The sequence below is a fragment of the Phocoena phocoena genome, chromosome 2, assembly GCF_963924675.1.
Source record: "Phocoena phocoena chromosome 2, mPhoPho1.1, whole genome shotgun sequence".
In the NCBI taxonomy this organism is placed as follows: domain Eukaryota; kingdom Metazoa; phylum Chordata; class Mammalia; order Artiodactyla; family Phocoenidae; genus Phocoena; species Phocoena phocoena.
The window spans coordinates 76,897,960-76,912,611 of record NC_089220.1 but is presented as its reverse complement, the minus strand read 5'-3'; the positions used below and the strand labels follow the sequence as shown (position 1 = coordinate 76,912,611).

General features: G+C 45.2%; 1 protein-coding gene across 1 annotated transcript in view; it reads left to right on the top strand.

Moving 5' to 3' along the window:
- Positions 1 to 14,652, top strand: part of RYR3 (ryanodine receptor 3) — a 374,244-nt gene that overhangs the window by 256,894 nt on the left and 102,698 nt on the right. Inside the window, exons 47-52 of the mRNA XM_065871700.1 lie at positions 1,350 to 1,519; positions 3,894 to 4,114; positions 7,892 to 7,982; positions 9,673 to 9,813; positions 11,156 to 11,319; positions 13,740 to 13,818. Of these exons, the coding sequence (XP_065727772.1) occupies positions 1,350 to 1,519; positions 3,894 to 4,114; positions 7,892 to 7,982; positions 9,673 to 9,813; positions 11,156 to 11,319; positions 13,740 to 13,818 (866 nt within the window). The remainder of the gene's footprint in view (positions 1 to 1,349; positions 1,520 to 3,893; positions 4,115 to 7,891; positions 7,983 to 9,672; positions 9,814 to 11,155; positions 11,320 to 13,739; positions 13,819 to 14,652) is intronic.

Here is a 14,652-nt window from a genome sequence, read left to right as displayed (position 1 = left end):
CCATTCTGTTGAAGTTTCTTAAGTGGATCCCTGAGCTCTCCCAGACTGGTTTGGTTCATGGATAGGTGTTTAACTGTTGATCTTTGGGGGGCGGGGGGCAAGGCTGGGTTCTCCTACCCCCCCCATCTTGGTGACATCATTCTTGAATATATCACATTTTATAACTACATGAAGCACATTAAGAATATAAAGCCTCTGAGAAAACAAAATATAAAGAAAATAAATGTTGAGCTCAGTGTTTCCCAAACCTTTTGAACACAAAGCACTCGTTAGTATCCCGTTAAAATACTGTTCTTCAGAACACCACGTCTGAGAGATTAATTCAGCCTCCGATGTTCGGAAACAGCGCCCCCTGGTGCTCAGGGGAGGAGAAGCAGGCAGCCTCCTATCTGGAAGGTGTCTTCTCTCCTTGCTCCCCCAGAGCCCTGCACAGGTGCCTGGGCTGCCTTAGGTTCTGGACTGGATAGCGCTAAATGTTTGCGGCTCTCAGGGTGCCTTACGAAGTACAGTATTTATAGACGCTATGACTTTAGCTTGATCATTTAGGGGCTCTCTTTCCTAGTTTTTGGTGTTAACAAAACAGTAGGAGGAAGACTTTCTTTTTTATCCTCTTTCAAGATCCTTTTTGTTCTCCAAGTCAAGAAATTTTTATTTTCTTCATGATATTTCCCCCACTTTATCTTTGAACTGCTCTATTAAAATAAGGTTAGAATTCTTGGATGATCTGACCTAAATTTCACCCAAATCAAATAATAGTTTCTAAATACTGAAAGAATATTTCCTCAGTTTTGTGCTATTTATGTTGCAATGGCTGTAAGCATGACACGCTTTTCAATTTAATCTGCCTTACATTTTTCTCCCTCACTTTCTTCATCATTCAACAAAGCAATAAATCAAGCCCTGATTCCTGGCATTTACCCACCAATTTCAGGCTCCCAATGTGACACCACTGAGCATGGAGTTGGACAGAGAACGCACATAGCACCCTGTTGTACTGTGCTTCCAACATACAAATACAACAGATGTGAATAACCTCAAGTATAGTTTATAGTACAATAATTAGGAAGTGGTGATCTTTGAGTACTTGTTACCTTTTAAAATATAATACACTTAATTGCAAATCATAATTTTTAATAATGGATACATCTAATAACTGGCTCACAAAATTCCTGAAATTTTAACAGTCAGTTCTTCCAAGCCAGTATAAGCTGACTCTAGCACAACACTGTATTATTTCTAAAATTCCTGTTTCTTGTCAGGAGAACAAGCCATAACCAGACAAGCTCTGTGTTCCATTTGAGACTGTGGAGCTAGAAGAGGGGAAATGACATTCTCTGTGTGTCTTTCAGATGGATCAGTCAGCGAACCAGATATGGCGGCCAACTTCTGCCCCGACCACAAGGCACCCATGGTGCTGTTCTTGGACCGTGTTTATGGTATAAAGGATCAAACTTTCCTGCTCCACTTGTTGGAAGTTGGATTTTTACCTGACTTAAGAGCCTCTGCCTCTTTAGATACAGTAAGTGGTTAAAATAAGAAAAATTATTTTTCCATCATTTTAAAAGGTTAACATTGGAATTAGAAGTGAATAGTTTCTATCTACTCACTGATTACATACTAACAGTTTGCTTTAAAGGGTGAGAAAATAGAGGAACCAAGAAATGGCAGGTGTGAATTTATTAGTCCAGAGACTTATATGTAGGTAAACTGGACCTCAGATAGTCAGTCTAGCTCCCTCTAGGGCAAGGCTTCCCAAGCCCAGCACTCTTTGAGGTGGGGGTGGGGAGCATCTTGTGCATCACAGAACATTTAGCAGCATCCCGGGCCTCTACTGGTACTACATGCCCGTAGCACACCCCCCCAAAGCAATTCCCCAGAGGTACCCTGCGAGACAAAATCTCCCTCACATGAGAACTATGGCTCTGTCACTTATGAAAAAGGATGGCTGGCAGCAAGATAGGCTGGAAATACTCTTCATACTCTCACTCCTTAAGTTACGTGCACTGACCATCAGGAAGGATAGTCTGAAGCTCACGGCATGACAAGGTCAATGTAAGAGGCCAAGTGCAAATCCAAGTTTGGAAGTCAAGCGTGAGTGAGGTAGGGTAATCCAACATCAAGAGACATCAAGACAGGAGGCCCCAGGAGTGAGAACACATGGATGCCAGATGCCCCAAGTCAGGGTGAAGCAGAGAGATCGTGTACTAGGAGTCCTGGGTTCAAGGAGGAAAGACCAATTAGATCAGAGTAAGTTTTCAAACAAACCTTGGCCAGTTCAGGGTTGTTTTTAAAGAGCCAGTGGCATATCTTCTTGATCAGTCATAAAGTTTCTCAAAGGCTCCACCTGGTGTCCAACAGCAATAGAGGTCTGAGCTCTAGTGATGGGTGGTCAGCATCTTAACTGGGGTGGATTCCATTTGAACGAGTTACACAGAAATGGATGGGGTCACCCAGAAATGGAAAGCAGGATGAACCCCAGTCTGAATGGGAGCTCTGTCCCTATCTGTGGCATGGAGATAAGAAATGGTATATCCATGAAGACATTAGAGGCATATGGCTGTTTTGTAAAATTAAAACAATGCTTCCACAGCGATTTTTTTGAGGTTTCCTATAAATTCCCTGATTTAAAATATTTTTAACTTGTGGGACATTCCCAAGTTTCCTGATCAAAGCATTCAACTTGTTTATAGATCAAATAAACAGCAAATACTGTTCCAGAATTTGGTGTTCAAATCACATGCTTGTCTACACACCACCTACCACAAAAGAAGTTTTGTATTCAGTTCCTCAGCACACATATTTTCATGCATTCTCTTTTGAAAACTTTTAAGCCACCGGAATCAAAGCTCTTCCTTCCTCATTTTAACAACTCTGTCTTTTAAAGTGATAAATGTGGAAGATTAGCTGTTTCTTTCCATATGATTACTGCAGCTCCTAGAAGGCAAACTTTTGATAATTAATAGAAACACCCAGAAATATGTACCATTCAAAGAAAACAGTTTATCAGATCATAAGTTAAAGGAAATGTGTTACAGATACGATGGCTGTGATCATGACAGGAAATAAGGGTAATATTTCATCTCTGTGGACCTCAAGGTTCTGCACTTTTCAAAGATGGTAGTTAAGCATGCTTTGGCTATATTTAGTGTCACTAAGTGGGCCTTCCTTAAATCTAACCTGTATAAATGAGCAAGAGATAACATTGTGAATGAGGATTACAGCAGAGTTTAAGAGAAGGCCCTTGATTTCTATTCCTTGTACACTTTTTCCCCATGCAGAGTTAGGTTCCCTTCAGTGGTGTCTCACCCTCATGCCAATTATCAGATTGCAAATTGCTCACAATGCTCAAAAATTAGGCGATGGGGGTCAGAGCTCCACTTCCTCTCTGTAAAATTGTCACACAACCGGTGAGTCTGAGAGCTTGCTCAGCTTGTAACCGTTTACTAATCTCAAAATCGCAAGAGGACAGCTTGTGAGTCTCCATACGGTGGAAACAGAGAGCGAAAACCAGAATGATAATACAGTAGCCTGGCAGTTGGTCTTTGCAAATATCAAGGGTGTTGGGTTAGACTGGTCATCAGCTGATTTTAATAAGCGTTTAGGCTTCTTCTTTGAAGGCAACAGATGTTTGTGGACCATTTGGAATGAGTTAGCACTGGCTAGCCTTTGCTTTTCTTCTGTTTATTGTTTCTTTTAACCTGATTCTTTTTCATTTAAGATGCAAAAGAGAAATAGGTCTCTTTAGACAAGAGAGAAAGTTGTTCAGCCTGTCACTGCGAAACACGCATGTGTGTACACCTCCCCCACCCTGCTAGATGAGAGCTCAGTACAGGGGGAAGCCTGGCTCTGTCTTTCCCAGGAGACTAATCAACGTCTCAATCTTCTTTCTTTAGGTCTCCCTAAGCACCACCGAGGCTGTGCTGGCACTGAACAGGTACATATGTTCTGCCGTGCTCCCGCTTCTCACAAGATGCGCCCCTCTCTTTGCTGGAACAGAGCACTATTCCTCTTTGATCGACTCTACACTGCAGACGATATACAGGCTTTCCAAGGGCCGTTCCCTCACCAAAGCTCAGAGGGACACCATAGAGGAGTGTTTGCTGGCCATTTGCAAGTAAGTACCCGGTCTTAGGTTCTTCACTTCCGCACATGTGTCCACATCAGCTGCACTGAATTGTGTAACCCAAAACCTGATGAATCTAGTCTGAGGATATGCTCAGACGCTAAGGATGTGCTGGGTCCCCTACTTGCTGCAGGCTCTTTTTTCTTTTTTTTAAATTTTTTTTGAAATATAGTTGATTTACAATGCTGTGTTAGTTTTGTGTACAGCAAAGTGATTCAGTTATACATATATATATATATATATATACACATATTCTTTTTTAGATTCTTTTCCATTATATGTTATTACAAGATATTGAGTATAGTTTCCTGTGCTGTACAGTAGGTCCTTGTTGGTTATCTATTATATATATATGTATGTATGTATATTTTCCTTCTTTTTTTTTTTTTTTTTTTTTTTTTTTTTTTGCGGTACGCGGGCCTCCCACGTTGTGGAGCACAGGCTCCAGAAGCGCAGGCCCAGCAGCCATGGCTCATGGGCCCAGCCGCTCTGCAGCATGTGGGATCTTCCCGAACCGGGGCACGAACCCGTGTCCCCTGCATCAGCAGGCGGACTCTCAACCACTGTGCCACCAGGGAAGCCCCCTATATGTATGTATGTATATTTTAATCCGAAACTTCTAACTTATCCCACGGGTTCTTTCTGACCGCCTCTCCCTTGAGGCTCATCTCTCGCTCTGGGGAAGTGAGGCCGACAGCTCAGGCTCTAGCCTTGAGGGTTGGTGAACCAGGAGATGAGACTGATTTTCAGGCCTGAAGTATTCAGAACTAATAAGAACTGAAAGGACTGACCGGTTGTTTATTTCTAGGCAGGCCTAGCCCCCTACCGCATATAAGAAATAATGCTTTAGTTCCTAAAATAGAGCCAGAAGCAGATTTTCCTATTCTGAATGAGTGGACCTTTACACAGAGGCCAGACTATAAAAGTGTCAATCAAAGCAACCTACCCCTAGGCCTCACAAGGCCTGAAACGAAGAAAAGAAGGCATCTCCATTCCCCGTGGGGAATGAAGGGCGGTAGTTTTCATGGCTCCAGATGAGCATCAGAGCCAAACAAGGGAAGAGGGTAAAGTCAACCCAAGAGGGGAGATTGTCAGGAAACTCCATCAGGACTGGTAGGGTAAAAGGAAGAAGGACTCTTCCCGTGGCGGGTCTCAGCGGCATAGTCCAGGACCAGGCTCTGCTGTTTAAGCCAGTGGCTTTCCACCTCAGCTGTGTATTAGAATCACCTGGGAGCTACTAAATAAATACCCCAATGCCAGGCCACACCTCGGCCCCAAAAATCAAAACCTTTAGGGATGAGAGCCAGACCTCTAGCTTTGTGAAGCTCCCCAAGTGATGCCATGATATGGCCAAGACTGAGAATCACTGCTGTAGGTTGTCCTGGAGTCAGGACCAGCAGGTGCCCCCTTTAGCAGCCAGCTGGGTCTGGTCCTGATTCTTGTTGAATGAGTTGTTTCCTAGTCACACAAGAGATGACTACGCAGTGAGGGGCTAGGGCTGCCTAGAAAAAAGGAATTGGTCAGTCCTTTTAGGACATCAAGTTAAAAGGCAATCTCACATTTACATTTCAAGTGTAACAATGGTCCTTCCATTTTAAATGCTTTATTAAAATTAACCTCTATCTGCTACCTTTCTATCATCTAAGGCCTACAGGCTTCAACTACTTTAGGGACCAAACTGTGTCATGCACAGTACTGTTTGCCTAGGGTGTGGAGTGGAAGGTGGGAGACCTCCACCCAGGCCCCACAGAAGGGATTTCTCTCTGAGATCCTCTGCCAGAATCAGGCCCTACACTCTGACACCACTTCATTCATTCCAATATTATTAGAACTGGCAGAGAATTAAGCTCATTTGAATACTGGTGGTCTTAGAAGAGAGCCAAAGCTTGGTAAATACACTATAGGCTTCTAGGAATTAATAGGGTGACTAGGGTTTCCATGCTGCCACTCCAAAAGGAGGGACAAGGGCCCGTTACTGGTGTACATGGGCTCCTACTTTCCTTCTGAGTAGTGGCCAAGGGAATAAACAGTGAGTCTGCACAGAAAGAAAGTCTTCTATCAGCATCGATTCTGTAATTGGCTGGTAGCCACATCAATCACAGCTATAGATCTTGTTCTACCTTTTGCTAGATCTGAACTCAGCAGGTATCTTAGAAACCAAACCAAAAGTCCTGTCTCCCAGCATAAGCTGTTTCCTAGTTAAAAAAAAAAAAAAGTCATGGTGAGACTGATGTTAGCGCAAATGTTTTTAAAGAATCAGATCAGGGCTTCCCTGGTGGCGCAGTGGTTGAGAGTCCGCCTGCTGATGCGGGGGACGCGGGTTCGTGCCCTGGTCCGGGAGGATCCCACATGCTGCGGAGCGGCTGGACCCGTGAGCCATGGCCGCTGGGCCTGTGCGTCCAGAGACTGTGCTCCGCAACGGGAGAGGCCACAACAGTGAGAAAAAAAAAAAAAAAAATCAGATCAGACCTTGGGGAAATTAGAATTTTACATCAAACCAAAAATAGAGCTCACAGCCCTATTCCTGTTCTCCTAGGAGCTTCCCCACTTCTCCTCTTAACCATCTGAGCTCTAGAAACACAGACAAACTGACACTTACGTAGATTTTTAATTTATTTTTAGTAAGTCAGGAATTAATCAAGTTAGAGATTTTTTTTATTTCTTGATTTTATTCATTAGCCAGTCTAAGGTGATATTGCTAATTGGGTAAACGATGTAAAAAAAATGAGGAACTTTATATGCTTATAATTACTACATTTAGAGACAAGCTTTTTTTTTTTTTTTTTTTGCTATGTATTATGCCTGACTTGTTCACTCTAGGGCTTTTTATCGCAAGGCCAGCTCTACCAAAAGTTGTGAAACAGACGAACTCTGTTCCATCTCCATTCATGTCCATCCTTCTTGTTGTAGATGCCTCCAAGGCTTTCTTTCCTGGCATTTTAACATTCAACATCAGTTATTAACTTTGCCTCCATGGCTCTTAGGCATCTCTGAAAGAGGCTCATGGGCTGAACTTACGTGCCAAATTGTGTGTAAGTGTGTATTTTCACTGGGAAGAATCCAGAGGTTCCACTGGGTTTCGAAAGGTTTGGCAATCTGAAAATATAGGCTAAATCAGCGTTGCTTATCTCTCCTTTCTCTATCTCAGAATTTACTTGCACCAAATACCGAGGCCATGAACACTTTGATAATTTGATACATTGTTCTCTAATTACTCAATTTGCCTTTTAAAGGAGTTTTTTGAGGACAGACCCTTAACCCAAAGCAATGATTTCAATAATGAGAATATCAGGGATCAGGTAGTAACTCAGAGCACCCTTCAGATCACACCAGAAGGTGGCCTCAGATTCCACCCGTGCAGCTGATCACCTCTAACTTCTTCCTTTGCAGAGTTCGGGAGGATGGTCAGTTCGTAGCAATGGCTCTAAAATCACCTGCACTTTCTTTCTGTTATAGACTTCTTTGCACATAATCAGTGGCTGTATTTTGAGGGTGCATAGACCCTAGGACATCTTGTCACATGGTGATTGGAATTTAACCGTAGGGATCTCAAGCCATGAGCCCTACTCCCTCTTTCCGCATTTTAACTGACTCTGCTTTTAAAGTGTTTTATCGTAGACTGTGGTTTATCCATGATCTTTTGATTTAGGAGCTAAGTGTTTTGAAGCTTAGCTCTAATATACGGTTATAGCTGAGTATTCCTTTCATTCCCTCTTCCTTGTTTTTTTTTTCATTCTGTCCTTTTGTTTTTCTTATCTCATACTGCAGTCACTTGAGGCCTTCCATGTTACAGCAACTCCTGCGACGTCTAGTTTTTGATGTGCCGCAACTCAGTGAATACTGCAAAATGCCTCTGAAGGTAAACCTCTCTATTGTTACAGAAAAAACAGTCTATGGCCCAGGAAACTTGCCTTGTAAAACATGATCTTCACAACTGGGGGAGCAAAGTACATCTTAAATGGGTTTTACTCCTTTAAATTGATAGCTAACTAAATACAGTCTCCAAAATCAAATCCCTTCTTGAGTGTCAAGGTTGGAAAGAGTAGTTCTCCTAGATTCATTAACTGCTCCAATTTTCCTTAATCAGTTTCTACCAATTACTTGTTATTTAGCAGAGGTTAGTGAGGGCACTTGGATTTTGTACTTTCCTGCCCTAATTAGGTTTTCAGGATGTTCTTAATCTCAAAAATCTTTGAAGACCCTGTGATTCTTCATTTAGGTACAGAAAATAAAATGTCCCTTTTCTATTCCATACTGTGTTGTGCTTTTTTTTTCCTTCTGTAACAGGTCCTCTTTTTTACTTTTTTTTTTTTTTACTTCTTTTCTCTTGTTTTATTAATGAAAAGTAAGGCCACAGAGTCGTCTCTTTGCCACCTGATTCCTGATTTTCCCACAGATTACCAACATTTTGTTGCTGCTATAGGGAGCATCGGGCCTGGGTAGAAGGACACCAGACTCTGCCACCCACACAGAGGGCAGTGTTTTTCATCTTTTACCTCTGAGGCACCCGCCATATTAGCATATTCAAAAGGGTCAGCAGTGGCCAGCCACACCTGAAGATTCTGCCCAGTGATTTCAACAGAACTTTTCCCTCTTTTCAGAAATATCACTAGTTCAAGCAAGGATTTCAAGAAGCATTTTACTGGGATAAACAGAATTCCCAGAAGCCTTTAATTCATCCTCTTTCTCCACGCCACGCAGAAGACAGCTTGTATGCTGTCAGATTCCACAGTCCTCCACGGGCCCATTTTTCTGTCTAACCCTAACACTCCCAGTATTCATCCCCCAAAAAATCCTTTAGCTAAAAACAACAGTTTTTACAGTTCAACCTGGCATTGCTTCCTTGGCAGACCTGTGCCGTCAGCTGGATTCTGGCTCCCAAAGAAACATCACCGATAGCACTCCATAAGCTCACCTTTACCCCTTAGATCAGCGGGATTTTTCTTGGAGGCTGTGGATCCCGCCGGCTGAGATGGGACCATTGGCAGTGTACGTGTGCCCTCTATTGGCCATTTGGGGAACTGCTGCAACATGGCTGGACCGTCAGAAGGCTCAAGTGAAAGGCAGGGAAGCCAGGGGCAGTAATCAATGCTGAGAAAATCTGCAGACCCACAGCCTACTCCCCACCCTCCCCTCCCCATGTCAGCATTACCAGGATCTCCCAGATTTATTATAAGCAAAGATCTCAGAAGAAATTCTCCCCATCCCTGACTGGCTGGAACAGCACACGGCGACTACTTCCGGAGGGTAGCATTTTCTCAGTAGGAGTAGAAACAGTTCCTCTCCATTTTCCAGGAAATACGAGGGACGAGTTAGGAGGCACAAGAGTTAATCAGGTAGATTCCGTTCAGGCTGGAGCTCATTAGGCACGAGAGCAGACCGTTCCCAGCTGCGTTTGGGGGCCACTCTGTAGATAACCGAACAGTTTCCATTGTTGGTTTCACTCTCCTGATGCGTGTGTGCTGTTTTCTTCTCCCCTGTGTGCTGTTGATACCTGTGGATCATCTCTGCCCCACCCCACTGGCGCACATCTGTTCTCAACCTCCCAGCTTCTGACAAATCACTACGAACAGTGCTGGAAGTATTACTGTCTGCCGTCAGGCTGGGGGAGCTACGGTCTGGCTGTGGAGGATGAGCTGCATCTGACAGAGAAGATCTTCTGGGGGATTCTTGACTCCCTTTCCCATAAGGTAATGGCAGTGCTTCCTGAACAGAGAAGGGGGGGGGGGTTGCCCAACCTCGGTGATACAACCACCTGCACGTAAGAAGAGCTGATACCTAGTCAGCCTCTATCTACCATGTGCCCAGAACTGTGCCAAGCACTTCACCAGCGGATCACATTCACTACCCCAACTCTCTCAAGTAGGAACTACCCCGACCCTCATTTGACAGGTGAGAGAAAGAGCAGCTGATGACTTGCCAGACTCACCAAGCGAATATATGGAAGGGCAACTTCCAGAGTGAATCACAGAAATATTTCCTGGTTCCAGTATTAATGACTTACCCCGCCCCCATTCCTTCCCTGCTATGTTGTGTGGCCCCGGTTAGCTGGCCTTCACCAAGTTCAAGCCTAGAGAAGTCCTAGCGTCTGCCCCGATGAGGGGACGTGGGATTCCCAGGAGACCTTACGCCATTCAGGCGAGGTGCTTCCCAGCCACTGAGGCGAAGGAGCTGGAGGGGGGACGCAGGCCTCTGAATCCCAAGCCTTCCTGTGCAGTCTGATTGGATTACAGCCCCGACCTGCATGTAGGCAGCCTCACACCTGCCTCCCCTCCCCTTACCCCAGATTTAGATTTGTGACGTCACCAGCTTTAGACAAGATCGGGAACATTCAGGGTGGTATGGCCGTAGACAGGTCACCAGCTTTAAAGGTAGAAAATGAGAAGTTGTTCGGGTTTTCGTACAGAAGTCTGGAGCAGGTGTACAGCTGCAGTCTGGTGTTTCCCTACACTTACGTGATCTTCCCTCCTATCTTCCTTTGGTCTAGTACAAGCAGATCAAAGGTTGTCCCTCACCTGACGTGTTTTAACTGAGATTCCTTCCTGGCCGGGTTCAGGAGAGAATGTCTGTGATACAGAGCAGCCTGCCAATCGTGTCAGCATATGACCCGCATCAGCTACCGAGGGAGCCAGAAAAGCTGCTGTGCCCTCTCTAGGCACAGGCTGGGTCACTTTCTATAACCATCTATGGCCGACAAGTTTGTAGACTCTGTTGGCCTAGTGAGAACCACTTTAACCTTTAGGTATTCCTGCAATTAACTAGTTAGGAGATATTGATTTAAACCTTGATTTAAGGTTTCTCAACCTACCGCAAACGGTGACTTGAAGGCTTTACAGATTGTCACTCTACTGTGACAAGGATACCTCAGTTTCCACCAGAATGGATTACAGGCTTTACCTGTTCCCCATTTTGGTTAACCTGGGCAAATGCACGTGTTTTTTTTTTTTCTTCCCAGCTAATCGGTGAGTGGTTCTGCCTGGCGGGCTATGGTTTTGGTGTGTGTGCTAACGTGGTCTTTGTCTATCCTCACAGAGGTATGACCCAGATCTTTTCCGAATGGCCCTGCCCTGTCTCAGTGCTATAGCTGGGGCCTTGCCACCAGACTATTTAGATACCAGAATCTCAGCCACATTGGAGAAACAGATCTCAGTGGATGCAGATGGCAACTTTGACCCCAAGCCTATCAACACCATGAAGTGAGTCCAGAATCATCTCTAAGCTGGTCCTAGATTTTGCCCCGTGGCCATTGTTTCTCTTTCAGAAGGTAGCCAGAAATTTAAGCTTCCCTTCCTTCCCTCCTGCCAACATGGTTCATCATGTCCCTTGACACAAGTCACATTAGGTGTTAGATTTTGTCCTCAACTCCTGAAAGATTAATCCATCCATATCTGATTATATGCTGTATTATTATATTCTGGGCTTTTTTTTTCTGGAGGGTGGGGTTGGGTTATTTATTATAAGAGGTAGATGCTCTCCACATATGTCACCTGAGGCACTGCAAGAACCCTGACAAATGATGCAATTAATTTATTAATGAATTTTTTGACAAAATCTTTGCTCTTTGTGAATTAGGCCTGTACAGTACTAATAACATCATACATCAAAACATCTCCATAAAAAACACTCAGCTGAGCTCCAGCAGGACTTCAGGGTGTGAGGGCAGAACAACATGGGGTCCTTATTTGAGCGATTGGACCTGCTCTTTGCCAACAGATGCTGGATCTTTGGAAAAACTCTACAATAGCGCTTTTTCATTTCTCCCCCTGATTCTCCAGCATTCCTCACTGTTGATGATTAGGCCACAGACAAAGTATTAGACAAGATCTGCTCAATTTTGCCTTTGGCGGTACGGCCCCAATTATGATTATGGGTCGTGGGGCATACAGGCTTCATCTCCAGCTGCAGTTTCAACGAAAAGCTCCAAAACTGCTGTAGAATGAGCAGGGAAAAGGAGGCATCCTCTGTGAGCCCCTTGGACTTATCTATTATGGCAGTAGTTCTCAGATGAGAGTCATAGCCTCAGCCCTTCCCCGGAGCTGTCAGCTTGTGATAACATATAAAATTCATCTCTGGGAAAAGTAAATACATATTCCATCAGCAGAGCCTTGAGCTGAGCGGATGATGGGAAACCGAATTGAACCTGCTGTAAGGAAGAGGTAAGGGGTGAGGTGAGCCTTCAAGCTAAGGCCAAAGGAAAGGCAGGTATTGATTTGGAGAACTTGGCTCTATGAAAACGTAAGTGTGCTGAAGGAGGACAAAAGGTGTGATCACTTGGACGCTTTTATAAACATTATGAGACAATGCGGTACTCAAGCAATGGTGTGCTAATGATGGCTCATTCGGTGTTTTTTGTTGGTTTTTTTTTTTTTTTTGAGGTACACGGGCCTCACACTGTTGTGGCCTCTCCCGTTGCGGAGCACAGGCTCCGGACGTGCACACTCCGCGGCATGTGGGATCTTCCCGGACCGGGGCACAAACCAGTGTCCCCTGCATTGGCAGGCGGGCTCTCAACCACTGCGCCACCAGAGAAGGCCCAGTGTTTTTTTTGAGCATTCTGATTTCTTCAAATAGACCTCTGACATCAGTATGGCTCTTTGAGTAATATGAGTAATGGGGACTGTGACCAAAACTTAAACAGAAAAGGGCCTTATTGCAAGGATGTGGGGTCATTATTAAAACCTAGTGAAAGGCTGACTGCCCAGGCCTCAGCAAGAGCAGGAACTAAGGCAGAGTGACCAGATGGACGTTCTCCAGGTGTCCACATTGGATGAGTCAACCGTGAGGAGTTTGCTGTCCTGGCCTCACTCAACTAAGGATTCACATTCCAAGTTCCCTGGTGGTCTAGTGGTTAGGATTCAGTGCTTTCACTGCTGTGGCCCAGGTTCAATCCCTGGTTGGGGAACTGAGATCCTACAAGCCATGCAGTGCAGCCAAAAAAAAAAAAAAAAAAGATTCAAATTCCAGGAAGAGTGAGTCTGACTGGCCTCGTCAGAGCCAGTCCTCAGAGACAGTTCACATAAGCCTGCACGCAAGTCAGGAAGACTTATTCCTTAAAGCGAAGTGGAGGCGTATTGCCAACAGAAGGGGCAAAAGCTGCAGGGCTAACGGAACTGACAGGTGTGCCTACTGGGTTGCCATGATTTTAGTATTTAAGCATGAATCACCAAACCCCAAAAGGTAGACAAGCACTATTTTGTATCATTTGGTCCTGTAGCTACCCACTTCTGCCATCCGCAGATCGGAGTTGTGAGATGGCAGGGCAGTGTCTTTGGATGAAGGGATTCTCACGGTCTAACCCGGACAGGTGTGGCCCGGGAGCCAGAGTGGTTCTTAGGAGCCAAGGGAACCCAGAGCAGCTGGAGGGAGGCCACCTGTGAAGCAGAGGCTGCTGCAGAGACGCCCTCTGATTAGCCATGGGTGTGTCTGCGACCTAGTCCTGGATATGCTTTGAGCTCAGGAAGGTCAACTGCATCTGGGGTCCACCTTCAAATCTGGGGTTAGCTGGTTGATCACATGCAACTTCTGACGGCTGATTGTTAGCTCTGGCCATCTTTTCGGCACATGTGACTGAAGTGCCTGGGGAGGTTGTAATTTTATTTTTCCCCTCATTTCACAGTTTCTCCTTGCCTGAAAAATTGGAATACATCGTCACCAAGTATGCTGAGCACTCGCATGATAAATGGGCCTGTGATAAGGTAGGGATCATCCTCCAACCCATAATTGTCAGGGGAAAAAAACAGCAGCCCAAGAACATGAAAGGGTCCAATCCTGGAAGTCTGCCTGACTTGCCTGAGCCACAGACTCGCCATGCCAACGGCATTCATTCCTGAGCGGCAGTTTCCCAGGGTTGGTGGAGATCGGAGAAATGGGCGGGGGCAGCTGCTGATGCGGCTTTTTGTGTCTCTCAAGAAAACGATCGCTTCTGGGAGTGTTAATGTCTGTCTTCACCTTGCATTTCCTGGAGTCGGCGCCCAAGCACATGCTTGCGTGTGTTTGACATAAAGGCTTAACGTGGGTCCGGAGGCTTTTATTAAATGTTTCCTTTGAACGTAGTGTCGGAAAAAGGGAAAATTGAATGGAGAGCTTTACCCTTTGCATTGTGCCAGCAAGCTGAATTTTATTCTAGGGAGGACACACGGCTTCCTGTGGTGGGCAGTGCTGGAACTTCCAGACTCTCCCTTATTAGTAAGCCTGTCCAGCTGGTGTTTAAAATTCTTCACCACATGAGGTCAGGCTGCTAATAAGTTTAATTGCTCTGTCAGCCCTTTAATGCTGGCAGGCACACGGGGAGGAATGCCAAAGACATCTCGGAGTCCTGTGGGCAGCCAGTTAAGCGCTGGGCCTTTGCCCAGCTGCAGCTTACAGCCCGTAACGGTGGACCTGTCTCCACAGCAAGGCCGCGGAAACCACCTGCCTGGTTGCACCCTGGATGAGGGACCGCTTGAAGCCCTGGCTCAGCCTCTGCTCTGTTTCTCTCCTGAACCCCTGTTGAGAGCCCCTGATGACTCCAATCGTTGTATCTGTAGAAT